Source organism: Ischnura elegans, chromosome 1, assembly GCF_921293095.1.
Source record: "Ischnura elegans chromosome 1, ioIscEleg1.1, whole genome shotgun sequence".
Classification (NCBI taxonomy): Eukaryota; Metazoa; Arthropoda; class Insecta; order Odonata; family Coenagrionidae; genus Ischnura; species Ischnura elegans.
Window position 1 is genome coordinate 65,358,526 of NC_060246.1, and position 26,976 is coordinate 65,385,501.

At 37.4% G+C, this 26,976-nt stretch overlaps 1 protein-coding gene across 2 annotated transcripts in view; it reads left to right on the forward strand.

Moving 5' to 3' along the window:
* Positions 1-26,976, forward strand: part of LOC124162364 (ran-binding protein 10) — a 66,366-nt gene that overhangs the window by 21,172 nt on the left and 18,218 nt on the right. For both annotated transcript variants that reach the window (XM_046538878.1, XM_046538886.1), the window contains exons 5-7: positions 1,392-1,576; positions 2,867-2,979; positions 11,667-12,482. In XM_046538878.1, coding sequence (XP_046394834.1) covers positions 1,392-1,576; positions 2,867-2,979; positions 11,667-12,482 — 1,114 coding nt within the window. The remainder of the gene's footprint in view (positions 1-1,391; positions 1,577-2,866; positions 2,980-11,666; positions 12,483-26,976) is intronic.

Consider the following 26,976-nt stretch of genomic DNA (forward strand, 5'->3'; position numbering starts at 1 on the left):
AGATAAACATGTATGATGAGGATGTTTTGAGGATGACATAGCATGTTACCTTTCATTGCAACTGATGGACTAAATGTATCATTTGAGAAATTTGAAGGTCAAGAATAAAAAAAAATATGTAATCAATAGGGTAGTTTCCTTCATCAGAGAAAACTGAATGCATTGATTGGGATTCCTTACCCACCATTAGTGTTTTCATAATATACAAATTATTTGGTTTTAGAAATCCCAGTTTAGACGAATGGCAATGGTCAATTTTAACCTCATTTGAAAAAGGTCAGATTGGCACCCATGCGATTCCACTCCACCTGACGTCACAGGGACCTAGTTTCGATACGAGTAGATAGGAGTTTTATATTGTCTGATATTACCAATGCATGCATGAGGCACAGAGCTCAGGGAAACATCTCTTAATAATCACCCATTAAAATTACCTACCTAAGTTCAGAAAGTTACCTACGTTTGATAGGGTAATAATAATCCTTATTTAAGCCAAGTGCTACCTGCTAGCAGGGTACTCTGCTACCTGCTAGCAGCCTGCGTCATATCAGCACTCAAAGCCTCGCCCCAAGGTCACCTCACAAGGCGACAGCTGGAACCAGAAATACGTCACATGGAGTTTTTCCAGCATTCCTACTTAGCCATTGCGTTTTCGCGCGCTTGAAAATTTTCACTTTTCATTTAATCACAAAAAATAGATGTGGTCATTCAAAAATCTAAGAGCGTGAAATGCGTACTCCAGGAGTAATAATTTTTCAATTTAGGCAATAAAAAAATAATAGGAAACCGCCCTATAATACACTGTCGGGAGAAATGTAGAATTTCTCTGAACTAGAAAGGAGCAACTTCACAAATTTGTGAAATCCAGTCAAAAATATTTATTTACAGCTTGGTTTTCAATAGTTTATGTCATCATCATCATCTTTATTTGAGGAAAACACTGTTAACTTTATGTTATGAAGATAATATTTACATCGGAAATGCTAATTTTGTTTCTTATGGTAAATATTCATTCATGTGAATTATATGGGGAATCCATTCCCTTGCAATTGCAGGTGAATTTGGTAGATTTCTGGGATTAGGTCAGGTAGCCATGCTCAGAGCTAAATTTTGAATTTTCGCTTGCTTTCTGTTTGATGGTCATCTTTTCAAGTGCTAAATTTTTGAGCGTCTTTTCTGTCTTCTGGTTATTTTACAAAATGAAAGCAATTTCACATTGTGATCTTCTGTATTATTTATTGTTTGCTCTCTTAATGTTTGTAGGTAGTTTCAGTTTTCTGTTGCTAATTAATGTCCAGGAACTGAATCCAATTTCATATCACAAATCAAAGAGCATTTGCTGAAAGTATTGGAGTAGATAGCTAATAATAAACTTCTTTTCTTTCTTTTAGCCTAATTTGTACCCAACAGTAGGACTGCAGACCCCAGGAGAAGTAGTAGATGCAAATTTTGGCCAGTGTCCATTTGCGTTTGATGTAGAAGACATGGCACGAGAATTACGTGCTCGCACTCGCCTGGCTGTGCATCGGCATCCTGTACCTCAGGGGCAGGGAGAATGGCAAGCCGTTCTACATAAGTAAGTGTTTAAACTCTTCATATATGTGTTAATATTAACTGCAAGGTGAATTTATTACTAACTACTACTATTTCAATATGAGGTTTTTTTACTAACATGATTCAATTACCGTAGGATGGGGTAATTTTGGCTTTATTGGGTAACTGTGTGCCCTGTCAATATAATATGTGCACTGCTTCAAAAATTGAATCTTTGTAGCACAGTACGTTAAAATGTACAAAAGAGTATTTTGGTCTTGCCCTTCATAGCACTCCTAGAGGAGATTACTAGTTGTTCACATGTGCTTTTTTCAGTTGTTACAATATCATTGCACTCAGAGAGTCAAAACAAATTTCAGTGTTCTATTGAGATGCCATAAGAACCTCAAGAGTAGGATAATCACTGCTAATATCAGGTTGATAAAAATTTACTTCATTGTTTGGTTGACTGACAGAATGTAAATATATTTTTATTTTATGGTTTCTGATTTAACTTTGAATAATATTATTAGGAATTATAAATTAGTCTTCAGCATGCATTTGATACAATCAAGGGAGGGAAAATGTCAATCTGAAAGGCAGTGATAAATTCTCATGTCCCGAGGAGTATACCCCAAGATTAACTCCTTAGAATATCTTCAAAGCAAGTAGATGGCGAGCGAGTGTTTATTGGAGCACCGTGGGGTCTCGTTTTATTTAGGTTGCATTGTACGTAATGGCTGAAGTTACCTCATTCATAGGGGACTTCAGCTGCAGTAAATTTTTTCTTTAAGTTGTGCTTGCGTTGGTCCAAAATTTTAAACCTTATTTGAATAACTTAGTTTTCCCATAACTAATTTAATTTTGGTCAGAATGAGGAACCTGAATAGTGAAAGACAACCAAAGCACTCAAAAGTGGCTGAAGTCACCTCATTTTCTGGTTATGCAATTTTTGAGAAATAGTTATCTGCCAGAAAAACGCTATCTAAGGAAAAAGTTTCATTAGGTAGAGAACAGCATTATATTTCTGGTTACTTATATTTATGACTGATGTCAACATGTAACATTCAAACTTGATAATTCCATATTAACGGTACTTCCATCAAATCAAGTTTTTCTTGAGATTTGTGATATTACACATTTCGGACATTCTTTTTGGCATTGATGCTTCATGGTTCCTTAACATATGCTTTATTATTTCTTCCAATTCATAAGCTAATTTGGCGCTGTGTTTAATGTAGCTTATCAATAGTTGTTTTTAGTTTCTTTAACAAAGATTGAGTTAAATTAATAAATATATTATTATTAATGGATTACATATTTTCTTTTCCAGAATGGTATCAACGTACTTAGTGCATCATGGATACTGTGCTACAGCTGAAGCATTTGCTAGAGCAACAGGACAGTCATTTGAAGAAGATCTGGCATCAATTAAAAATAGACAAAGTGAGTCTAATGGAAATGTATTTTTTAATAAAATTTTCCTTCTCAGATCTATTTATGAAGTTGTGTTGGCACCTGAAGAAATTGGGTTACAATTTATGTTGCATTATTATTTATTTCTGATTAAGCATATTACAGTTAATGAGGAGTAAGATTTATCATCAGAATAATTCTGAAGCCTGCAAGATGATCATTAAAGAATTTGGTTTTACGGAAATTTTAATACTCTTAGGTCATTTTAGGTAATAGATATTTTTTCCTCTGCTAAATTTGTTAAATGTGAAGTAAAGCTCAGGTTATCAGGCATGTGATCATTAAACCAAGGTATTATTTGCGTGTCAGCCCATCAAATGGCCCCATTTTTCTTTTTCCTTCTCTTTTATCCCACCCAAACCACTACCACTTAGGCAATAATGATGCCATATTCAATTTGCGAAATGTTATGTTTTATTGGCACAAAACCTTTTGCTGTATTCTGGTCGTACAAATGGTTTAATTGCAGTTGGGAATCCATCTATGGATATAACAATACAGTAAAACTTCGATTTTACGCACTTTGATTTTACATCAAGTCTCGTTTTTACGCTGCGACACTCAAGTCCGGCCGGAAAGCATAGGGAATTGCAATGGTGAAACTTCGATTTTACATCTTTTCTTGATTTTACACAGTTTTTCGATTTTGCGCAGCATAACCCCAGCCCCAAAGAGGTCGCTAATCTTGATTTTACGCAGTTGTCTTACGGCTTGTTTTGAAAATCTGACTGGAGCAATATGAAGTTAGGTTATTATTTCGTCTCAATGAGTTGCAAAAATGAATACAGGAATGGTTGAAATGACGTCGCGCTGTTGAGCGTGAAACTAAAAACATCGCAAATCTAATTATTGCTTCCCCCTGCGCCCTCTCAGTAATATTTCAGGCTCATTTACGAATGCGAATATCGCTCTTAGCTCAAATTCGCCGTAGAAGGATATCGAAACCTAAAACACACAGCAACCGTGTATGAGTAACTACTTTTGATTTAGACAGATGATTGCTGGAGATATTAACATTATCACCTTTCGTTTATTATTCAACTTATTGATCGACACTGTTTTTAACATATTTATTGTAATTACAGTAGATGGTCATTAATCCGGAATTATGAACTACGGAATATCTATCCCTAACAGAAGGTTTTCTAGAATTTTGCCAACGCTATGTTTTTTGTCGCCCCAGCGACGAAATGAGGGCGAAATGAGTCATTAAAAATCCTCTCGTGCCAAAATTTTGGCTTCCCAGGTGATCCAAAAAAGATAGTCGTACTTCTAGTACGGACGTATGTCGATGGTGATTCAACAGGATGGTAAAAGCAGCATGCATTGTCTCATTCAGTGGGCTAACCCCACATTTGCGGGATGAATGGAGGCGAAGGAAAGTTGAAAGAAAGCTTATCAGATTTGACTCAACTTGTCAGTGGGTTTAACAAAAACATGGTTGGAACTTGAATAGCTATTAGCTTAACTCCGCTAGGTGGCAAGCGTTTAATTTTTAACGGAACGGGAGTTTATGCCCTCGGAGAATAACTTGCGTCGTCAATCGTCATGTAATCATCTAAGTAAAATTCAAGACATGAATGATAAGGCAGTCCCTTTAAACTCAGGAATGGCTTAGTACCATTAAATCGCAATACAAAAAGTGTCCGGTGTTGTTATCAGGTATGGGGAAGCAAAATATTACGTGAAGATGAGTCACACGCCTTGTGAGTCGAAGTTCCCGGCGCTGAATTCGCGGAAGAATGCCGACAGAGAAGCTATACCCTGTAGATTCAGTCTACTAATAATAAAATTTCATTGGAAAATGCTTTTTTTATGGGTAAAAATTATAAAGAGGGAAAATTTTCCGGACTATTAATCATTTTTTTATTCATCACTGGTGGCATGACGGCAGTTGCGTGGTTATTTAAATAGCTCGCTTAAAAAAAGTGATCTAAACACAGGAAAAATCTGAATTTCCGAATATCCCGGGTCCTGTGTGCTCAGTATTATCAATGGTATGCTATTTGGAAGGAGGTAACCGACAGATGGGGTCATTAGTGCCATGAAGTTAGGGCTGGGGGATAGGAACCCTATGTTGGCATTAGCCAGGTTGTAATGATAAGCCCAAAAGGGACCAGGACTTAACGTCCCATCTGATGGACAGAGTAGTGCACTGGAAGTGCCCTCCACATTACACTCAAGCAGAGATAGGGCCATCTCTGATAAGTTTCTGCTACTGCCATGACTTGAACCCAGGCCCACAGGGTGTACAGTAGGGCGGATCGCAAAAATCGATTTTTTTCAAATCCATCTGGCCCAATGAAAAAAAGTTGTGGGACCGATCAAAAATAAGGCCTGAAAAATTTAAGACCTGTACGTGAACCCCTGACCCTCGCTCAAATGCAATTTAGGGGGGGAGGGTCAAAATTCGAAAAATATAATATTTTATGGTCATTCCCTATAGATTTTGCCGAGTTACTGCCCTTTTAGGGCAAAAAGTTCGTGCATTTTGACGTATCTGCCACCGTTTAGCCACAAAATGCCTAATTTGAGTCCACGTCCGCGAAGAAAATATTCCAACGCCCACGCAGCGTCGCGGATACCAGAGCCGCAGGCCGATCCCTTCCCCTCCACGCTCGCTTCTCCCCCTCCCACGCCTCTAACACAGCAAAATTCATCCCGCGCATGCTGCTAGGAGGTCGTTTATCTTTGATAATATAAATCAGAAGATGGTAGAAGGTAAAAAGCGATGCGTAGTGAGACGACTTGTCCCTTATTTGGCGCCTCGTCGGCGACAAACAAATCGATGTTACCAACTTTTAGAGAAGTGATGAAATAATTTTAGACCTGCGCACGCAGGAAAGAAGACTACGGTCTTGAAGACGCCTCTCGAGTGGCTATGAAGGTTTGGGAACTTAGGTTATGCATTTCTATTCCGGTATTGTCCGACAGCTGTGACTAAATGGATGAATAAGGGTGATGGCCATCGGCGTACCCACCCCGCTCCCCTCTCGAACGCCCCAGATGCAACAAAATTCACACCAAGTGCGTCTTTCTTCGTTAGTCTTACTAATACTTGATGTATCAGCATCGTCCAGAGAGGAACAATCACGAAGGAATTACTCAATTACCTGCTTTCCAGTCTGTATTTCTTATGTTAGTGTCATTCCTCGTCTTTTGCTGCTGTTAACAAAGTTTTGGTGAATTCTTTCGCGAATCTCTCGTCCGTATGTATAATTAAAGGAATATTGAAATTTAAAGTTGAACTTTCATTAATAGATTTTTAAATTCCACAGCGCTAAGCTCAGATATAGCCGAAGGAACCAGTCTCTCTCTCCAATATATCATCAGCCTTTATGTCGATATTAAAATCCAGCAATTAAAAAAATCTCGGATTGGTCGCCAAACGCATCCTTGCAGCAACGCAAATTGGGTCCCTAGATTACCCTCCCAACGTTTACGTCGCAAATCCAAGTCATCATAGTGCAATTAGCAAAAAGACCACTGTAAGGGATGAAATAAGATTTGATGCTTTCCCGGCGAATGATGTGGGTAAACTCTTTTCGGGGTTCAACAAAATTTATCCCTTAGGATGAGCCCCCAGTCGGAGCTTGAAATGTTGGCCATTATGGAAAAATTAACCCGGTGGGAATCCCGAGAAGAGTTTACCCACACTGCAAGGGATGTTGGAATTATGCTTATAGCAAAGGGATGATGCCTCCTTTTTGGGCGGTATTCGCTTGGTACCATCATAATCAAATCCTTTTTAATTCTGTGTATCTAATTTTCACTCGGAAAGGAATCGATAATCGCAGATTATATAACTTTTGCTAATCCTCCGACGGGGGAGGCAAACCTCCAAAAGTGGGACCCTGTTTCTTCAACTAACACCACACATTCCCCTCTAAACTTGTATTGATAAGTCCTCTTCCCTTTTTTCATCAGACAAGAGTATAGTCTTTCATTCCAATAAAATAAGGCCCTTTGATGACACCTCTCTTTTCTTATTCACAGTAATTAGCATCTTTTTCTGTCTACGTAAGTAATTCTGGTACACTAGCTTTGATATATCTTATGAAGTTATGACTTTTGCGTCAGCTTAAGTTACGGGAACGATCATTGCTGTTGCTTGGTTCTTGCATTTACCTCTATCACAGTTGGCAGACGCATTTTCCCCGAAGAAGTTCCAATTTGAGGTTATAGTCCTTAATGTTTATTTCATGAGGAAAGTAGAGATACAAATCGGCTAATTTCTCGCCAGTTTAATTTTCTTCGGATGTATTGATGAAGAAAATTTTTGATACTATTTTCCCGTACAAGAATTGACGATGATGACTCAACGTTCTCCTTTGATTCCCTTTTTCCCTCGGTTGTCGAGTTTCTTTAGGGTTAAATCCAGCAGCCATTATCTTTCTTTTCGTCAGATTGTCTCTCAAAATACTTCTCATTGGGGGAACCTTATGCTCCTCCATGCACTTACACGCAAAAATATCGCATAATTTAAAATGTTCCTTTAAAATTGTTTAGGTCTTATACTTTAATAAAACCCGACTTTTGGCCTCTTACGATTTTCCGTAAGTTTTAGTACTTCCTGTGGTACCGCTAAATCCATTTAGTCGCATTCATAATGGAAGAGAAGCGCGTCACCATAGTTCGCACACCTTCATAGCCACTCGAGAGGCGTCTTCAAGACCGTAGTCTCCTTTCCTGCGTGCGCAGGTCTAAAATTATTTCATCACTTCTCTAAAAGTTGGTAACATCGATTTGTTTAACGCCGACGAGGCGCCAAATAAGGGACAAGTCGTCTCACTACGCATCGCTTTTTACCTTCTACCATCTTCTGATTTATATTATCAAAGATAAACGACCTCCTAGCAGCATGCGCGGGATGAATTTTGCTGTGTTAGAGGCGTGGGAGGGGGAGAAGCGAGCGTGGAGGGGAAGGGATCGGCCTGCGGCTCTGGTATCCGCGACGCTGCGTGGGCGTTGGAATATTTTCTTCGCGGACGTGGACTCAAATTAGGCATTTTGTGGCTAAACGGTGGCAGATACGTCAAAATGCACGAACTTTTTGCCCTAAAAGGGCAGTAACTCGGCAAAATCTATAGGGAATGACTATAAAATATTATATTTTTCGAATTTTGACCTTCCCCCCCTAAATTGCATTTGAGCGAGGGTCAGGGGTTCACGTACAGGTCTCAAATTTTTCAGGCCTTATTTTTGATCGGTCCCACAACTTTTTTTCATTGGGCCAGATGGATTTGAAAAAAATCGATTTTTGCGATCCGCCCTAGTGTACAGCCTTTTGTGAAATTTTGCTCCCTGTTAATGGGGTTAATTTGGATGACTATCCTCGGATATCTCATTTCTTCAATCTCCAGTCTTTGTTTGCCTGCAGGAGGTTAAAAGGATATCCTGAAAACTGCTTATAATGAGAATATTTTCAAAAATTAGCTTCTCTGCGAGCATTTAGTACACCATTTCGAAATTTCTCCTGGGTAACAGAAGTAATCTTAGTGCCAGAAATGCTGGCAATTCAACCATTTTGTTCAACCATGGGAAATATTGTTCAGGAATGCCACGTTGTTTCTCTTAAGGTAACACATCATCTGTGGTGTTGCTTGTGAGTAAATAAGATTATTAGGCTTCATTTTCTTGCCTCCAAATGAGTAATTGAATCCAGGAAACATATATCTGATGCGATTGAAAATGATTTCATGTTCATTTACCGTATGGCCTCATAATGAGACTTTTTCTGGTTCCGGTTCTGGCTTAAGTCAGAACTATATGTACAAAAAGGTATGACTAAGCCATCTAAAAATAGTGAGGGAGTGTTATCCTGAAAACTATACTCCTCCTCAATACCAACTCTTGATTTTACACAGTGCCCATATTTCGGTCCCTCCAACTGCGTAAAATCGAAGTTTTACTGTATGGTATTGTGGTGAGTATCTTTAATAACTGCTACCCATTTGTGTGCCATGGGCCTGCAACTTAGTATTGTTGTGCAAGTTCATATTGACCATTTTATATTTATGACTTTTTATGGAAATGTTATTAGATTTCTAATGTCTCCACTATAACAAAAAAAGTGTAGTTGCTGTAGATGACGATCATGTAAAAATAGAACTGAAAAATTCTTGTACTTACAGAAGAAATAATTGCTGGAAACAGCTGAAAACTGATAGGACTATAATGTTACCCAGCTCATTGTCAATCCAGGTCCTCTGAATATAATTACCTCTAAGTATACTGTAAAATGAAATTGTGAGAACACACTATTTTCATTGAATTAATGTTTGGAACTAAGTTTTAATGTCAAAATCAATTATTTCAGCAGCAGTGTCTGTCACTTTATCAGTCTTGCTTTTGCTGCCACTGTAATATGTATCATCCCAAGATATTCATGGTCGTATCTTGGTAATGTCTTACAAACAATGCATTTACTGTAAAAGCGCATGTAAGAGAGAAACCTTTTTTCCCAGAAATTGCAGCCAAAAATGGGGGTGCGTCTCTTACACAAACTTCTTATCTTCGTTCCCCCCTCCCCTTCCCTGGTCCAAGGGGAACTGAGTGACCTTGATTTTCAGTGTGAATCAGTCATCTAAAAACCAAGGTCAAAAACAAGCGGGAGGCAGGGGAGTTTCCCCCTTTGTGACTTATTTTTAAAATACTCCTGTTTGCCTTTCTTACTGGTAAGCATCATGCCATCACTTCAGTACCATCAGAGGCGAATACGAAAAGGATCGCGTGGAGTTTTTCACTCCAAAGGACACGCTAAATTTACTGCATTGAGTGGGTATCCCGCGACATTTATAATTCAAATAGTAATCGCATATCATACGTAGAGAAACGCGTAGTTTTGAAGGACAATACCTGGTTAATAGTCAACATCTGTCTGGCCGAGTAATTTCCATTTCACTAAGGGCCTGATTTTTCAAAAATCATCTTCAGATGCTATTATGAGGATTATTGAAAATTATTTTGGTGTCAATACCTACGGTTTAAAAAATTCAAACGAGTGTGTACATTATTGGACAAAATGATGGATAGAAGAAATCGGAAATGCTTGTAAGTGACGAGTGCTGAAGGAGAGGTAGAGGGGAAGGATCGTGATCCCTTCGTTTTTCAGGCAATGAGGCTACGAGCGAAGGAGCAAGGGAAGAACATGTCCGATCTAGCATGTGACATCGTTGCCTTCAAAGCAAAGGAGCAAAGGTGCAGCAATGTGATGTATGCAATTTACATTGGCTGAAGTTTCCAGTCCGTTTCGTCTTGTTCAAATGCGCTCATGCTACACTTGTTTCTTCTGAAACTGTGCTGTTTGGACTATATTATATATTATTAGCCTTTTTGTAACTGTAAATCTTTGTGTCAATCAATTATAGCTTAAAAAAATTAAATGCTGTTGGATATGCGTGCACTAGGTCTCAATCTTTTTAGAACCTCATGCGTGCCGTACAATAATACAATTGCTGAAAGCTATCAAGATATCTTCGGGCTCACTAGGTGACTCACCTAGCATTTGGCCTCCAAAAACTGTGTGAGTCGAAGCTGGTAGACCATTAAGGTCAGTTGACACAGGGTAGGGATGAAGCACCTTTCCATTGTTCCCGTGTTGATATTTTCCTTTGAGACAAGTAATTTATGGTCTGTGGGATGGATGTGGGATCGAAAAGGAAAAAAATGTCAGAGGCATGGGCTGATGGAGGGCTGAGGGTGGTTTTGTGAAATCTACTCCGTGGTTATTATCTTACAGTGCTGAGATTCCCCCAATTGTTGTTCAATCTCTTGTGAAGATTTACACTGTGTGCTTGTCGTGTTTTGCCTTAAAATTTTCCGCAGCTGAAATTCTATTGCAGTACTCCTATGACAGCTTTTGAACAAAATTGCTCATGAGTAGGACAAGCATCGTAGTGCAACGGCCTATGTGAAGAGAGAATTGGAACTCTTTCTACTTCCTCTTATGGGACGTTGCATTCCCAAAAGCATTGAAAATTTCAGATTTGATTTCTTTGACGAATTTGGATCCCAAGTATAACGGGATGGGTATTATCCATGGATATTTGGATCCGACCATCCCTAGTAAGCATCATAAGGTTAAGACTACAAGTGAATCTCTGAGCACCATACATATCGAGTACATTTAGCTGAATAATGCCTCGTAAATTAGTAACGTATTGAAAGTGTAAATTTTGATAACTGTCGAAAGTTCAGGCAAATGTCTGCAACACCATGCGATAAGATTTTTAAAAAAATGCCTTAAGTTTTTTTTCTTTAGTCCCTATGCTCAAAATAGGAGTGCGTCTCTTACACACGCTCACACATTACTTGCTCAACATATCATTATATGCTGCTGCCAAAAAAGTTTACTTTTGAAAAAAAATTTTACAGCTTTTTACTATGTTCAATTTTTTCCAATGAAGTTTTTTTTAGTAGCTGCAGGAATTAGTTGTACTTCAGAGTAAGGGAATTTTTTTAAATTCCTAAGGTGTGATTATATTTCAGGTTAAAATCTCAATTTTTTTCAAATAGTGGATTCTTGATAATCCTTTATTGCGTTAAAAGAATGTGAATAAGTTGCTTTTTGCTCACCCATTTGGTATTGAGTATATTCTTTAGCTTAAATTTAAAAAATCACAATCTCTGACAGTGCACATTCTTCTGCATTTCAGGAGTCCTGAAGTTAGTCCTCTCTGGCCGAATGGGAGAGGCGATAGAAGCAGCTGGACGACTGTATCCCGGCCTTTTGGAGCGTGACAGAAACCTCCTTTTCCTTTTAAAATGTCGTCAGTTTGTGGAGATGGTAAATGGCACAGACTCCGAAGTAGCTGCTGCCACGGTATCAAATAAATCCCAGGATATATCTCCAGTGCCACCTCCACCACCCCCTCCTCCTCCCCCTCCACCCTCTTCCTCCCCACCCCACACTAATGGCCTCCCTCCTCCGCCTCCACCGCCTCCCCCTTTACCCTCTCGGTCGCAGAGGTCGCCATCTTCACGAAGGTCTCACGGTGACAGCCCAGAGCCATCATCACCTCAGGCCGTGATACCTACCCGTCCTTCCCCCTCATCCTCTGCTGGTCCTATACAGACTTCTGTGATTCAGTCCACTAAGGGTTACGCATCTGGGGGACTAACGGACGATTCTAACAGTGCAAATGGTGACGGTGCTGCTGATGAACTGAATGGGGATGGCCTTTCCAAGATGCCTCAAGGTGGTGGGAGTGACGTGGAGATGGAGATGGCTGTGGAAGATCGCCCGAGTGGGGTGGGAAGTGTTGATGGGAGTAGTGGGGATGGTAGCGGGAGACACCAAAGACACGGGAGCAGCTCTGCCAACCGTTCCCCCTCAAACGGGTACCAGAATGGTACGGCTCCCTCTTGTGTGGGACAGAATGGAAGGGGCAGTGAGGATGCAACCGTTGCGCCAGAGACTTCGGGTGATGTGGCTGAAGTGAGGGCAGCTGATGATGAAGAGGAGGAAATGGGTAAGCAATCATGCCTCACGCAGGCATCTTATCATATCCATCTCCCTCTTTGTGCTTAAATCATGTTATCATTTGGTGGCGTGAAATTTCTGAAAGCATGGTACGAAGGTGAGTCTGTGAATTACTGTGTGGAAGGAAGATATTGAATCACTTTTTTGGGCCATGCCTAATAGCATTGGGTGCATTCAGGGGAAACACCCGGAGCAATTCCACAACAGATGCGTAATTTCCCCCTGGATGCGACAGCTTCGTTGCTGCTCAGTATTAGCGCTCACTAATTTCTTGGAGTGGTATTTTTGGCCTCTACTTGCTGCAACCTTCATCAATGATTGGCGGGAACTCAAATATTAGTTCTTGGAAACAAGTTGTGTTTGGCTAGATGATTTAAAAGTACCTGCGTATTTTTTTTTTACTTTTCCTTTAGATAGTCTGAGAATATGCTATGTAGCAGTTCACTCTTGTGGTGAGTAAAAGCTTTTAGTGCATACTCTCCTTGAATGTGCCCATCATTATTTTCATTGCTGAATAATGCCTTTTTATGGCAAATAAATTATTTGAAATATGTTTCTTCATAATGTAACAGAATAAAAGTGTAAATGACTTACATGGGGTAGAATAAACCCTTTTGTCATTCAAGTTAGAAGGAAAGTAGGAATTATCAAGAGTTTAAATTAAAGTGGTGTAAAAAGAATGGAATTGTCAAAAATAAGGAAGATCTTACTGCTTTTTACATTAATGAGATGATTTCTTTAAGTAATTTCATAATTCGTGTCACCTTGGATACCTCGAGCTTGTAGGTCATATTTAAAGATGAGTTCTAGTCCTTGTGTAATTCATGGTATGGTGTTTATAGGTGTCAATTGACAGCTAAACATATCATTCCTTGACCTGCCATCCGACAGACTGAGTTTTTAGCTTAAAGTGATCTCCATGCTGAACTTACACAGGTGCTCTGAAAAATCTCCACCAATACTTGATTTCATTCTGAGCATGAAAAGCCAAAACTCTAGCCATTACCCCTCCAATTCTTTATGTTCATAATAAATTATTTTGTAATCTTAGAGTACAAATTAAGGAAAATGTGCTTAACCCTTAGATTGTGGTAATGTTTTGATACGTTTTGTATGCTGACCGGTGAAAAAATTTTTTAAACATTTGACCATCACTCGACCACCTTCTTCAGTTTCCCAAAAATTTTTTTACTACCCGGGTAGAGCCCAAGTGGACTTTCCCTCACTGTGGGGATCGCTAATGCAGCTTAACTCTCCCTGACCATCCCAGAAAAACAAAATGTTTAAAAACGTTCCCGCAGCCTAAGGGTTAAGCCAATCAGGAAGGTGAGTTGCATTGTTATTCATTATATTTTTTTTACCTTCTTACTACTTCATCTCTCCTTTGGGTAGTAGCAGGAATTCCAGGTAGTAATTCTAATAATTTTAAGGTGTTAGAAAAAAATTCAATGCATAGCTGTTTGAATTAGATATAGCTGTTAATTTTTCAAATTTTATTTGAATTTATTAATGTTATAGTGAGATACCTATTTCATATCATCAGAAAATAAATCAAATTGTTGTGGAGAAGTGAATGTTAACAAATGTTTTTTTAGCAAACTGATGAATTGATTCACTGAACTAAGAGGGTTGAAATACCATTTTGTCTACTAACTTGGCTTGGTGACAATTTCACCCTTAAATTAAAAATTTGGAGGCTGTTTTCAACTCCATTCACCATTTGAAAAGGTATTATTGAAGATGATTTGCCATTGGTGTCTAATTGGACATGAGTTTGTTCTTGATTGGGTCCCATTTTTGCTCTTTGTGTAATATTATATGGCATTGACCAATGTAGTGCTAGCTGTTCATTATATTTCTTTGCTCCTTTGCTGTAAATTTGTTATACTGAGTATGTAACCTGGCCTGTTACGCCACGTAAATCAAAATTGTACAAACGGGGCAGGTTTCATTTCAAGTAACGAACTATGTAGTTGTTGAGCCATTCCACAAAAATTTGGGCGAAATGATCAAATTTTTGGGCTCAAACATTTTGGCGTTGTGAATGCATTGTCTGATATGGGTTGTGAGTTCCTACTTTTTTATGTGTATTCATCACGAAATAAGTATTTTCACCGAGCGTGGAAATTTTCTATAAAAGTCTTCTTAGATAAAGTGGTTTTAGACTTTAGGTTTACGGCAATAGACTAGTAATGAGAATTCTTTTGTTGTGACTGTTTTTCCAAAAATAATATATTCAATTAATTACTACATCTAAAACTTACAATTTCCAATTTATGTCAATTTTGGTAAGCTAAACAGAATAAAATGCAATGACTTATATATTAGCAAAGGTATCACATTGATAGTATCGTTCTTATCACTCAAATTAGGAAAATCGTTTAACGGGGCAATCACCTTTCGCCTTAAGATGTGGACAGTAGCCCTACCTGCATCCATTAAATTTAGTCCACAGTGAAAAAATAGTGTGTAATGTGAGAGATTATATGTGTGCAGTAATAACACTAGCAATGTGTACAAAGTAGGGATAGTTGGATCGGATACCTCAGATCCAAATATCTGCAGATATTGCCCTTCATGGGATACTTCAGATCCACATTTGCTAAAGGCATCGGATCTGGATCCTAAATTTTAAATTCATGCTTCAGTGAATGCAGCGTCCCATATAAGGGAGTGGAAAGAGTTCTCATTCTACCTTCGCATGTGCCTTTGCACTGCAATGCCTGTCCTTCTCTTGAACCGTTTTGTTTAAAAGCTCTCGTTGGGTTTATGCAACAGAATGTCTGCCATGGAAATTTTTACGGCAAAATATGACAGGCACATAGTGTCACCCTTATAAAGAGATTGAACAACCATTGGGAGAATCTCAATGCCATAGGATAACAACCAAGTCAAAAGTGACTATGTCATAGATTTAAAAATTTACCCTCGGCCCTCCATCACCCCATGCCACTGATACTTGTTTTTCCTTTCGGAGGCCATACAGTCCATAAATCAATATCTTCATAGGAAAATATCAGGTTACACGAGAACAATGGAAGTGCGTTTCATCCCTACCCCATCTCTACCCACTAACCTTTTTCATCTTACCTGCTTCAATTCTCTGTTTCTGGAGAACAAATGCTAGGTGAGTGACTTACTGGACCCGAAGATGTCTCAATAGTTTTCGGCAATTGGATTATGTGCTCGGGGTTCAAAAAGGAATGAGACCGAATGTGTCGCATTTCTAACATATTTAGTTTTTTTTTTAGCTCAAATTGATTGAAACAAAGTTTTTTTTCTTGTAACAAGACTATACCGATATTCAACATTGTCCAAACTGCACAATTTTCAAAGAAACAGACGTCACAAAATAGCAAGATCTGATATGTTCATCCTTGACTGGCATCATTGCTTGAAAGACGGGGGAAGCACGCTCTTTCCCCTCCACCTATCCTTTATTCACTTCTGCTGCCCAGTCCTTCCTCTTGCTGAGAGGTCGTCTCATTCTGTTCTGCAACTCGTCGCAATGTTGTTCTAAACATTGTTAATTGTGTTGCAGATTGTGCAGTTGCAATTTAATTTAATGATATACCAATAAAAATGTCTTTCATTGTGTAGAAACATTTTACTGACATAAAGAGAACCATGTGCGTGCACTGTAATGTGAAACTATTGCGAGGACAGGCAAAATCCACCTCGCTGCAACTGAAGCATTTGCGGGTGAAACACAAGTCAGTATGCGATGAGAAAGTGACAAAATTCAGGGGAAACTTATATGAGGAATATTATAATTGAGTCAATGGTGTATCTGAAGATTGAAACCTATTTTCATTTCCAAATGCAAGTGTGACAGTTTAGAACCTGAGCATGTAAAGAATTTATCTTTTTCTAAAAAATAAATCGAAAGCTTATAAAATGATTTTTAATCAGTAAAAATATTAAAATGTGTTTGTTAATCGAAAAAGCATTTCTTTGATTGTGTGTACCCAGAAGAAACTTGAATAATGACTTCGTTTCATAGCAGGAATTTGAAAATGCATTTGGATCCAAAAATATCCGATGATCCAGCTCGGGAAATCAAGGATCTGATCCTGATCTGAAAAATCCTGTATCTGCTCATCCCTAGTGCAAAGACAACGAAAATGAACAGATTTTACTATGAACATGAGCATAAATAATCATAAAGTTAAACATTTAGTTTACAAATACATGATTAAATAATATAATTCTATTATTTACCTTGATGAAGAGAAAAATGAAATAAATATTCCGTTGTGAGGGACACACGTAAGGGTTGACTTTACTTATGATTGTGCAAATTTCTCCCACGCTGAAGTCTCCACTCTCACTTTGTGCATTATCTAATTAAATCAGACTTGATTTAACCCTTTTACTGCCAGCCCATTTCGGGTGGGATGTACGAGGACCGCCAAGGCTATTTTCTGGAATTTGCAGAATTTCAGATTTTAAATTATTTCAGTTACTTAATTTTATTATTTACCATCAGAACCATCTTAGCAGGCAGTAAAGCACACGTGTTAATGAGATGGCAACCACTGAAAAGGCCACAATCACGAAATAAAAAATTCAAATAAGACTGGTTGGGCAAAAACTGCCATGGGCTGATTTATCGGCCCATGGCAGTTTTTGCCCAACCAGCGAGGGCTGATGTATCGGCCCGGTGGCAGTAAAAGAGTTAAAGAGATCAAGTCATATCAGGTCTGATTGTGTTTTAATTAATCAGTTGGATCAGGTGTGATATAATTAGATCAGACTTGATGTAATTCCTGCTGATCTGACATTCTTTGAGAGTTGACTTATGCATATGAAACCAATACACTTAAAAGTGCTGAAGTTCATCGTGTTTTTTTTTTAAATGAATATGTGTTTAGTAATCTAAATAAAGGCCCATCCTATTTATTCTGAGTAATTTTTTATGTCCTTATAGAGGAGAATCTTAGTTCCTAAACAATGGAATCCACGAATGCAAATACCTAATGCTACAGTACACTCCCGATTATCCTAATGGCTAATGATGGGGAGAGACGGCACGAATAATCGGAAAACATGGGTAATCCAAACTTTCACTTAAATGTCTTGTAATGTTTATAATTTAAGTAAAACAAACAATAAATTAGTATTCATGCAGCTATTCTGTTGTTTAAGAGTGCCTCCCAGACTCCTTGAGAACTTTCTCCGCCATTTCGCGATCTTTTTAGCGGCGATAACATGGTTGTACTCGTATTATTAATGCTCCATGTAACGCCTGGTTTCGAAAACCACACATCCATTGCTGTGTGATCACAGATACAGAGAAGAGGTTTGCACGAATGCTTCAAAACCACTGCTCGATGTTGGAAACTACACCACGCCTCGTAGTCCCGTCTCGCACAAGTTGCCTGGGTTGCAACTGCTGCGCGATGTGTATCCATGATGAAGGAGCGCCGTCACGAACTGTGAGGCTTGGAAAACAGGAACACAGTGTTCCCGTGAATGCACCTAGCACGTGATCACTTCCATTTCATGAAGGGGAATCTAACGGAAATAATAAGCATTAATGCCGTAATTTCGATGATTTTGCGTCCAATTTTTTTTTTATAAAGATCACAGAAAAAATTGAGCGAGAGTGAAAATCAAGCATGGATAATCCGCAACCCGGATAAACCGCAACCGAATAATCAGGAGTCTGCTGTATTTGAATCATAGTTTTGGCTGTCAGCTGTCTAGGCATATCAGGGAACATGCATTGTTATGGAGCCTGTATTTTTTGTATTTAATTTTATTGTGTGAATGTGATGTTTCATGTGCTTTGTGGAATTCCTGCAAAAAAAATTGTTATATCATTATGTATAATTGTACGTATCAAATTGGTTGAAGAAAAAGGAAAATTATGTAGGCGTTATGGGTGGGTGTGATTGGTGTTGAGTAGGTCGAGTAATTTAAAATGGACTATCTTTTGTAATGTGAGCATTCTGTTGAGGTTGACACTGATTCATTTAGATGATCGGTGGGTATTTCAAAAATTAGTTTAGACCCAGAATTATTATTACGTATACATTTTTGTCTTATTCCAGTTTCCCCTTATTTTCACATATTGCTCAGTCAAACAATCGGGAGGAATCCAATCAAGCAAAAGTGATTTAAGCAACCTGAAAATCACCACCAAAGTCAAAAATAAACATTGTAATGGACAATATTGTTGACTTTTATGACTGTTTTAAAGCCTATGACTTTTATATTGTCACTGGAAATTGTAGTCAAGTGCTGTCATATTTTAGTCAAGTACTGTCATATTTAGCCCACAGTTGACGAGTTTTTAAGATATGATCTCACACTTTTAAAGCATGCATTCTGCATGAAAAGTTTTTTTTTTTTTTGTTTTAGATAAAGACCTACTTTTGTCTTAATTTTGTAATTCTTTGAACCACCCCTAATTAAAAAATGAATTTACCTAATGCTCACCTCAATTGATTAGTTTTATTTTGATTGATTGGCCTGGTTGCCTTTTTAATAAGTCATAAAATTCTTAAAAAAAAAACTTTCTTATCTCCATGGACCTAATTTAAATATCCTCTCAGTTAAATGTTCTGTTTAATTTTCTTTACACAGGTTCTATGAAACATATTTGCTTAAAAAATTGGAAGAACAGTCATTCCCTTACATTCAAAAGACATAAGACTGCAATCCTATTAAATTTTGCTTCACTGAGTATAAAGACTTTTGTTTTGGAGCCTGTCAGAGGTAGGGTGGTAAGTGGAGATATTTTCCCCTTTACCCATATTTTGCATATTGGGTGTTCCAAGGGTAATTGTGAAATCCTTCCCTTTGATTTTCTGTATCCATCATATATACCTAATGACTAGGGACATGCAAAAGTCGAAAATGCAATAATGCGAAATTTAACACGAATTCTGGGGTTTTCCCGCAAATACGCGAATTTTGTGTTAATCACTAATTGTGCTAATTCAAGGGCGATTTTCACCAACTCAAACACGATTTTCATCTTTTTTTATTCTGCTCATGCTTCTCCCAAGAAATTGTTTTTTGAGGTGTATATTTAAGCTACATTGGTCTAATAAACCCGAGATTTCAATAGCTTTCTTAGCTAATTTTCAACAATATGTGGTAGAATAACAGTACCACGCAATAGAAATTGATGATCGTAAATGAGTCATCAATGATAAATCACAGATTAATGTTTTCACCTTTAGGATAAAATTTTAAGCGGCTCTAATTCAGTGCATTAAAAATATTCCTGGAGGGGATGGAGCATTAATAACGAAAGAAAACTAGTAACTGATCTGCTATATTCATAATGAATGTAAATAAACTCATACAAAAACAATACGTGCTGGAGGGTTTTTGAGAAATGCCTTTCCTGTCAAAAGATGACATCAAAGGCCGCTTTCAGATGCGACGACATTTTGCCGGCCGCCATGATATCCAGAGGGATGTCTCATTTGAAATCGGCCTGAATTGCACCGGGCCTGCCGTGAACGGCGGCCGGCGAAAAGTCGTCGCGTCTGAAAGTAGCCTCAAGGTACCACTGTGTGTATTTCACGCCGGCGTACTGCTGGGCCGGATTGGAGAGGGCGGCTTAGTGACCGTCGACAATGCCGTGCCATCAACTGCGCGATTCAACTCATTTGAAGACATCCATTGCGACCAATGGCTACGTTCTCTTTGCTTTAAAATATTTTTATCATACTGGTTTTATCATTTGTGTTGAGAAGTCTTATTTAATACCCTTAAGTTCTTAAACAGTCGGACTGTTTGTTTTTGCCCGGGACCTAGTGTTCTAATTATTCTTTGGTGGACTTTTTCTTGTGACAATCAACTAATGCCTGTTGGGGTTGCTTTCTTCTGTGTTTTTGGATTTAAGTTTTAACCTAGATTACTTGCTTTTTACATCTTAAATAAAAATGCATATAAAGACCTCCCCGCTTTTCTTAACTATAGCAAATTTTGCCAGTTAAGTTTTCCATGGTGTTTCAGCTCATTAGGTTCTTGTGCTGCTAAGGTGCTCTATATGAAGTTAAGTTCTTCTTTAGAAAGCATCCAATAGTTGAAGTAGTCATGTTAGACAGTGTTCCATAATTCAATTATGGGCTGTGGATGAGATATTTACACATCTTCAAATTTAATTATAGTTTATTACATCCACGTAGATTGGGAGTGAATTGAGTTGAACTTAAGTTGATTGAACAGTATGCTATGTAGTATTTCGAATGAGTGAATGGAAAGGGTACCATTACGTCTGAGGGTGTTTACTCTTCCCTTATACTTATAAATATGATTTGTTATTGTATCAATGTTCCCACATTCACGCATTACAGAAGAAAACATGATCATACAAGCCCTATTTACCTTTTATATCTAATGTACATACATTATCCCTCGTAACCCAACACCAGTTTGTGAATATCATGATGCATTTGATTTAACACTTTATATTTTACTCTATCTTTGCAGCAGGTCAGTATACCTCATCCGTAACAAGTCTGACTTCAATGACCAGAGTCGCAGGTTAAAATTCCAATCACCTGATTTTTAGGATTAAATTTATTTATCCCTTATATGTCTTTAACATGCAGGTAGGCATATACTTAAAATTCTAATTGTGTGCACACATACTGAATGAATATTTTATACCTATACCACAACACAGCCTATGTATCCTAATTATATATTTTTTTAAACCTTTTCATTTTCAATGAGATATGCTTAACCAACCTACCATGCTAACATTTTATAGTTATGCATGAAAGACATGCTAAACATCTACACCCTTCTCTTTATAAGTTACAACTTTTTGCTTCTCTTTTTAAAGTTTAGTATTTTTTTTTAGTGAGACATATTAACTCCCAATTATGAGATTTATTGATTTCCTTTTATTGTAGTGCATTTTAGAAAATGGTCTTTCGAGCATTCAAGTTTTGATGGCTTCCAAATACATTCTGGGGCTCTTAAGTATATAATGCAGTGTTTTAACTTCTGTTATTGCTTAATGTTCTAGTGACTTCTGGGAGTGGTCAGCTTAAATAGAAAGAAGTGAACATTTCTTAAATATTTCGGTTCTAGAATTTTCCAGCTAAAATTAAATGGTATGCCATTACACAACAATTTATCGACGAGTAATCACATAAACGTGAAGATTGAATTTTGTAATATTCGCTATTATATGTCACTACATTGGTGATGATTGCTGAGCCAAATTCTTTTGCTTTATTGGGTCACTTCTATAATGGTTATTGAGCTTGCTGTGTAGATGAATGCAGCATTGGATCATGAAAATAGGTTTAAGAAGGCATGTGTAATCTTAGGCTCGCCAAGTTTGCATGAAGCCACTGTGGGTTTTAGGGAGTTAAGTAACAGAATCGCATTACTTTTCTCAGCATATTTTCTTTTATGATTTTTGCTGTCTCATTAAGTATCTGGTAAAAATATTTTATAATTTACTAGTGTTCTCAAATGTAGTGTGAAAGAATAATGACATCAATTTGAATTTTCAGTGAAACTTATTCGTTCAGGAGAAGCACATTTAGTGTGGTGATTTAACTTATGCACACTTCTTGTGCAGCTCATGAAGTTAGCTACGTACATATGGTTGTGTGGAGTCAGGGTTAGGCTAGCTACTCCCCTTTTTAAGTTGCCACTCTTTTTTAATCTGCTATAAGCCTCAGAGGATGAATGACTTTTCCTCTTGGGATATCGTAATCCAAAGTCGATACATTTTTGTACCTTACTATATTAATAGGAACTAAAAATTTGTCTGTATTAGTATTTTTTCATAATATCATCATTAGACACTTAATATGGGAAATATCCTCATGTTGTAAGGACCTGGGTTACCTCTTTGTATTTTTAACCTTTTACTTATATTTTTTACCTGAAATTATGGTGAAAATATTCCCAAATTCTTCGTATTGTAGAAAAAATTATAGCTACCAAAGATTTCAGACTGGCCATTAAAGTGGAGGATGAGTCAGTCGTAATTGAAACCAAGGCGTCCAAAACTGACAATAAAGGTCCTCGGAAAATTTTTGGCTGCTGAAAAACTACACGATTATTTCACAGATAAAGCAATGATGCTTTCCTCTCCTTTATATAGAATTCCTTTGTATTTTAACAGGATTATGAAATATTATATTCATTCCATTCTACCAAACCCTATGTATTTTTGCTGACAATGGATCAACTAATAATGATTCTAGCCCTTTCATCAACTCAATCTTCCTGTCATTTGAACGAGTGTAGCTTAATTTGTCTGTTGGCAAGAATCCACTCAAGATAAACCTTTTCAGACTTAATTCAGTATAGTGTTGGAGCTACATGGTAAAAGGACATGTCCTGTGTTGGTGTAATCAACCTTGCACTCTTGTATAAGACTCGAGGGTCAAGGCTTTACAATGATTTGTAATTTTTTGTATTCGTTTTGCCTATTTTGCTCTTTTTTTTTAAGATCTCAATGAACTGAGATGGCTTTTACATTGAATGGGATAACATTTTTAATTACTTTTAAAATAGTAAAACTTGGGTTTTTTTCTAATAGAGGCCAACCGATTCATTGTGTTATGCCCATAATTTATGCTGGTTGCAAAAGCAGTGATTATGCTGGCAATTTTTGTGCTCGGTCTCCTTGTGCCAGTAGCGTAAATAGCAAAAATTTAAATGATCTGAAAGAAGCTTATAAAAATGTATTTCTGCTAGTGGGCAGTATTATTTAGCTGTTTACTTAAAAACATTTTACATCACCTTATATTCCTCATTAAGTTTTTGTGATAGGACTTCCTAAAGGTAAATTGCCACGATATATCCAGCTGTACCTGTATTTGTGTTCAAATTGAATTTTTGCAAAGTATTGCATTAAAAAAATTACCCAAGCTATAGTGTGTTGTACAGTGCAAAGATAAGTTTGCCAAATGATGATATTTGCTTGAAATTTTCATTTGGCTTGACTGGGACTCCAACAGAGACTTTGCTATTGCTAGTCTGCTGATTCTCTATTTACAGCGCAAAAGCTAATGTCTCCCTTTAAAGAAAATGCTGTTGCAATTATCACACCTTACTGGCAGTTTGGAGACCTGGATTTAACTATTGGTCTACCAAAATGATATTTTCATTGACAATTTCGCTGTGGCAAATATGTATTATGTAATTATCGGTCGATGTGATCTATTCATTGTTGGAAGTATGTATGTAGTTAGGGTTTTATTATTAATTATGTGTTATTCATTTCAAATAAATATTTATTTATAGCTGGTGGTTTAATTATGGTTTTAAAATTTATCTTAGTATTTATTACTTTTGACTTCTTTAGATTTCATATCAGAATTTGGATTTTACATTATGTAAATGAGGGGATTTGATTTGGTGGGCGATTGTTGAGCGTTTGTGTAGTGGAAGTATGGAAATGTTTCATCAAAGGATTTGGTGTATATTTTTTTGTACTTTTTATTTCAATATTGATGCAGATTCAACTTGATAGTGACCTGGTACAAAGTTATTTGCCGTTGAAACTGAGAAGCAAAGTAATTAATTGTGCAAAGGTAGAAATCGTGCATCTTACTTAAACATATATGTATTTAGTGAGGTGCTGAATGAAGCTTTTTATTTATTTATGAATTTTATAGCATATTTTTTGTCCTAGTTGGTATTATAATTCATATTGCGAAAGTCAGTGGTTTCCATCAGTTGAGGAAAACATTTTTTCCATGCTAAACAACTTGTCCAAGTTAAACACATTCCTACGATTTCTCTTTCAATATTGCTTTATGGACAATTTGTCTGAAGCTCCTCAATGCAGACTTAAAATTTTATTTAATATCTAGCTTTTGAAATCAATTCATTAAATTCATCTATTTTGATTTCTATGTATTTATTAATGTGTATGCAATTCATTAGGAGCTGGTAGTTCAATTATAAGAATATTTAAAAGGCAGTGTCCTCCTAGAGGTCATTAAGTCCATGAATTATGTAATTGATGGGTCTGTTTTCCAAATGCAGATGGTACATTTAATTGGAAATATGTAAATTCGACTCTTATAAAAAAGTTTGGTTGATCTGTTAAGTTTATGAAGCATTTTAATTTTGTTTAATAGGGTTTTTTTGTTACTTTATCGCCACCCACATCTTATTTTTCTGTGCTTAATTTTTAGTTTCTATCATTTTCAATATTTTTTTTGTTGTTATGAAAGATATATCATGGATGTCTGTTAGGAATGAAGTACAGTGAGTCCTCGTTTAACGTCACCTACCGTTCCTGAAAAATGTGACGATAAACGAAATGAAGTTAATCGAAGCATAATATCCCATAAAAACAATGTAAAAATTGAATATCGGTTCCTAGACCTCGCAATTCCTATGCGAAAAAAATTTTAGCGTATCATATCTGGGGCATTTTTTACGATGGGAATGCCAAACTATGGCATAAATACGAGTTCCTGTCTTCATCAACGACAATAGCAGCAGTGACGTAAATCCTTCTCCTTTTTTGTATCTTCCCGCCTTTGCTTTTCGGCTTCGCTATTGTGCGGTCCAATGAATGCTACCAGACGCTACAGACCGGGGATCCGGTGCTCCGGTCCTTAGGCCCTACCCTCGCTACGAGAATTTCTTTTCGGACCGTTTAGGAGCGAAATCGAAATGGCGGAAATGAGCGAGGGCGGGCAAACTGGGATTATGAAATCGAAGAGATGGTTTAAAATGCGAATTGAGGCGGGTGGGCGTCGCCTGGGCATCATCATCGCTGAAACATCGTGGCAGTAACAGGAACCAAAATTATTGTGAACATTGTTCTCTTGGACATTGTCGTGGAAATGTCTCTGATGCTAAAATTTGCCAAAACCGTAATCGCAATTAACAATATACACACCGTTTTACACTTTGAATAGACTGACCGTATTACCGCCCACTAAACAAACAACCTGTAACGCCTGCCACTTCGCCTTTTTTCTCGCGCGAAATTTAAAATACGCGACGTTATCGCGAAGCGAAGGGACGATAAACGAATCACGGTCGTAAAATTTTCGTGACGTTATCGCGAAATGACGTTAAACGGGGTGACGTAGAACGAGGACTCACTGTATTGCTATACATATATAATGGAGGCATATTATGAAAGTATGAATTGAAGTTGTAATGCAGAATGTAGGTCTCGTGTGTGATCTATTGGAGCTAATTAATGATTGTCTTTGCTTTGTGACCAATGGAAAGAATTTCTACCTTGTTATAAAGTTTTGGTATCTACGTGCTTTAATGAGCATACAGGTTGCTCCAGAAGTTGAAATGAACTGGAAATGTCTATTAGCATGGTTAGAATTTTTGGTGATTCTGTTGTTCATTCCTTGGTGTTATTTTTACCGTCAATCATTGCTAGCCAATTGGTGACATATGCTTTGGCATTGAAACTCCTTAAATTAATGTACATAATTAGTATTATGTAGTTGTACTGTATCATGTTACATACTAACCCACCCTAAGTTTTGTCTGTTTGTAAAAAACGAAATTAGGTGATGTTATGTGATTGATATTGATGATGTTTTATTGTGATATTATTTGTGATGTAATTCTTGCCACATTTATTTGTATAATTTCATTTATAATCGGCAACTTTGACCATTGATCATTGGTAAATATAAGGGAAAATCACTCAAGTTATTTATCCAAATATATGTGAAATGGTGTCTTTTATGTGATTCAGTGCCACTCTTCTCATGAAATTTTATATCGTGTCCCCAAGAGCTGGCAGATAAATTAGTTACTAAGGAAACAGCGAGTGTATTATTGTAGTACGCTGTAATTGTGTGGGGAACAGCTGATAATTGATAGGACGGTATTAAATATTAACAATGAAAGAATAGGGTAGATTCCTTCATCAAAGAAAACGAAATGCATTGATTGCGATTCCTTACCCATCATTAGTGTATTCATAATATACAAATTATTTGGTTTTAGAAATCCCAGTTTAGACGAATGGCAATGGTCAATTTTAACCTCATTTGAAAAAGGCCAGATTGGCGCCCATGCGATGCCACTCCACGTGAAGTCACAGGGACCTAGTTTCTATGCGAGTAGATAGGAGTTTTACATTGTCTGAGATTACCAATTGCATTCATGAGGCACAGAGCTCAGGGAAACATCTCTTAATAATCAACCATTAAAATTACCTAAGTTCGGAAAGTTTCCCTCATTTGATAGGGTAATAATAAACCTTATTTAAGCCAAGCACTACCTGCTAGCAGGGTACTCTGCTACCTGCTAGCAGCCTGCGTCGTATCTGCACTCAAAGCCTCACCCCAAGGGCACCTCACACGGCGACAGCTGGTACTAGAGATACATATCACGTACTTTTCCCACCATTTCTACTTAGCTGTTGCATTTTGGTGCACTTGAAAATTTTCACTTTTCATTTAATAGCAAAAAATAGGTATCGTCATTCGAAAATCTAAGAGCATGAAATGCGTACTCCAGGAGTAATAATCTTTTGATATAGGCAATAA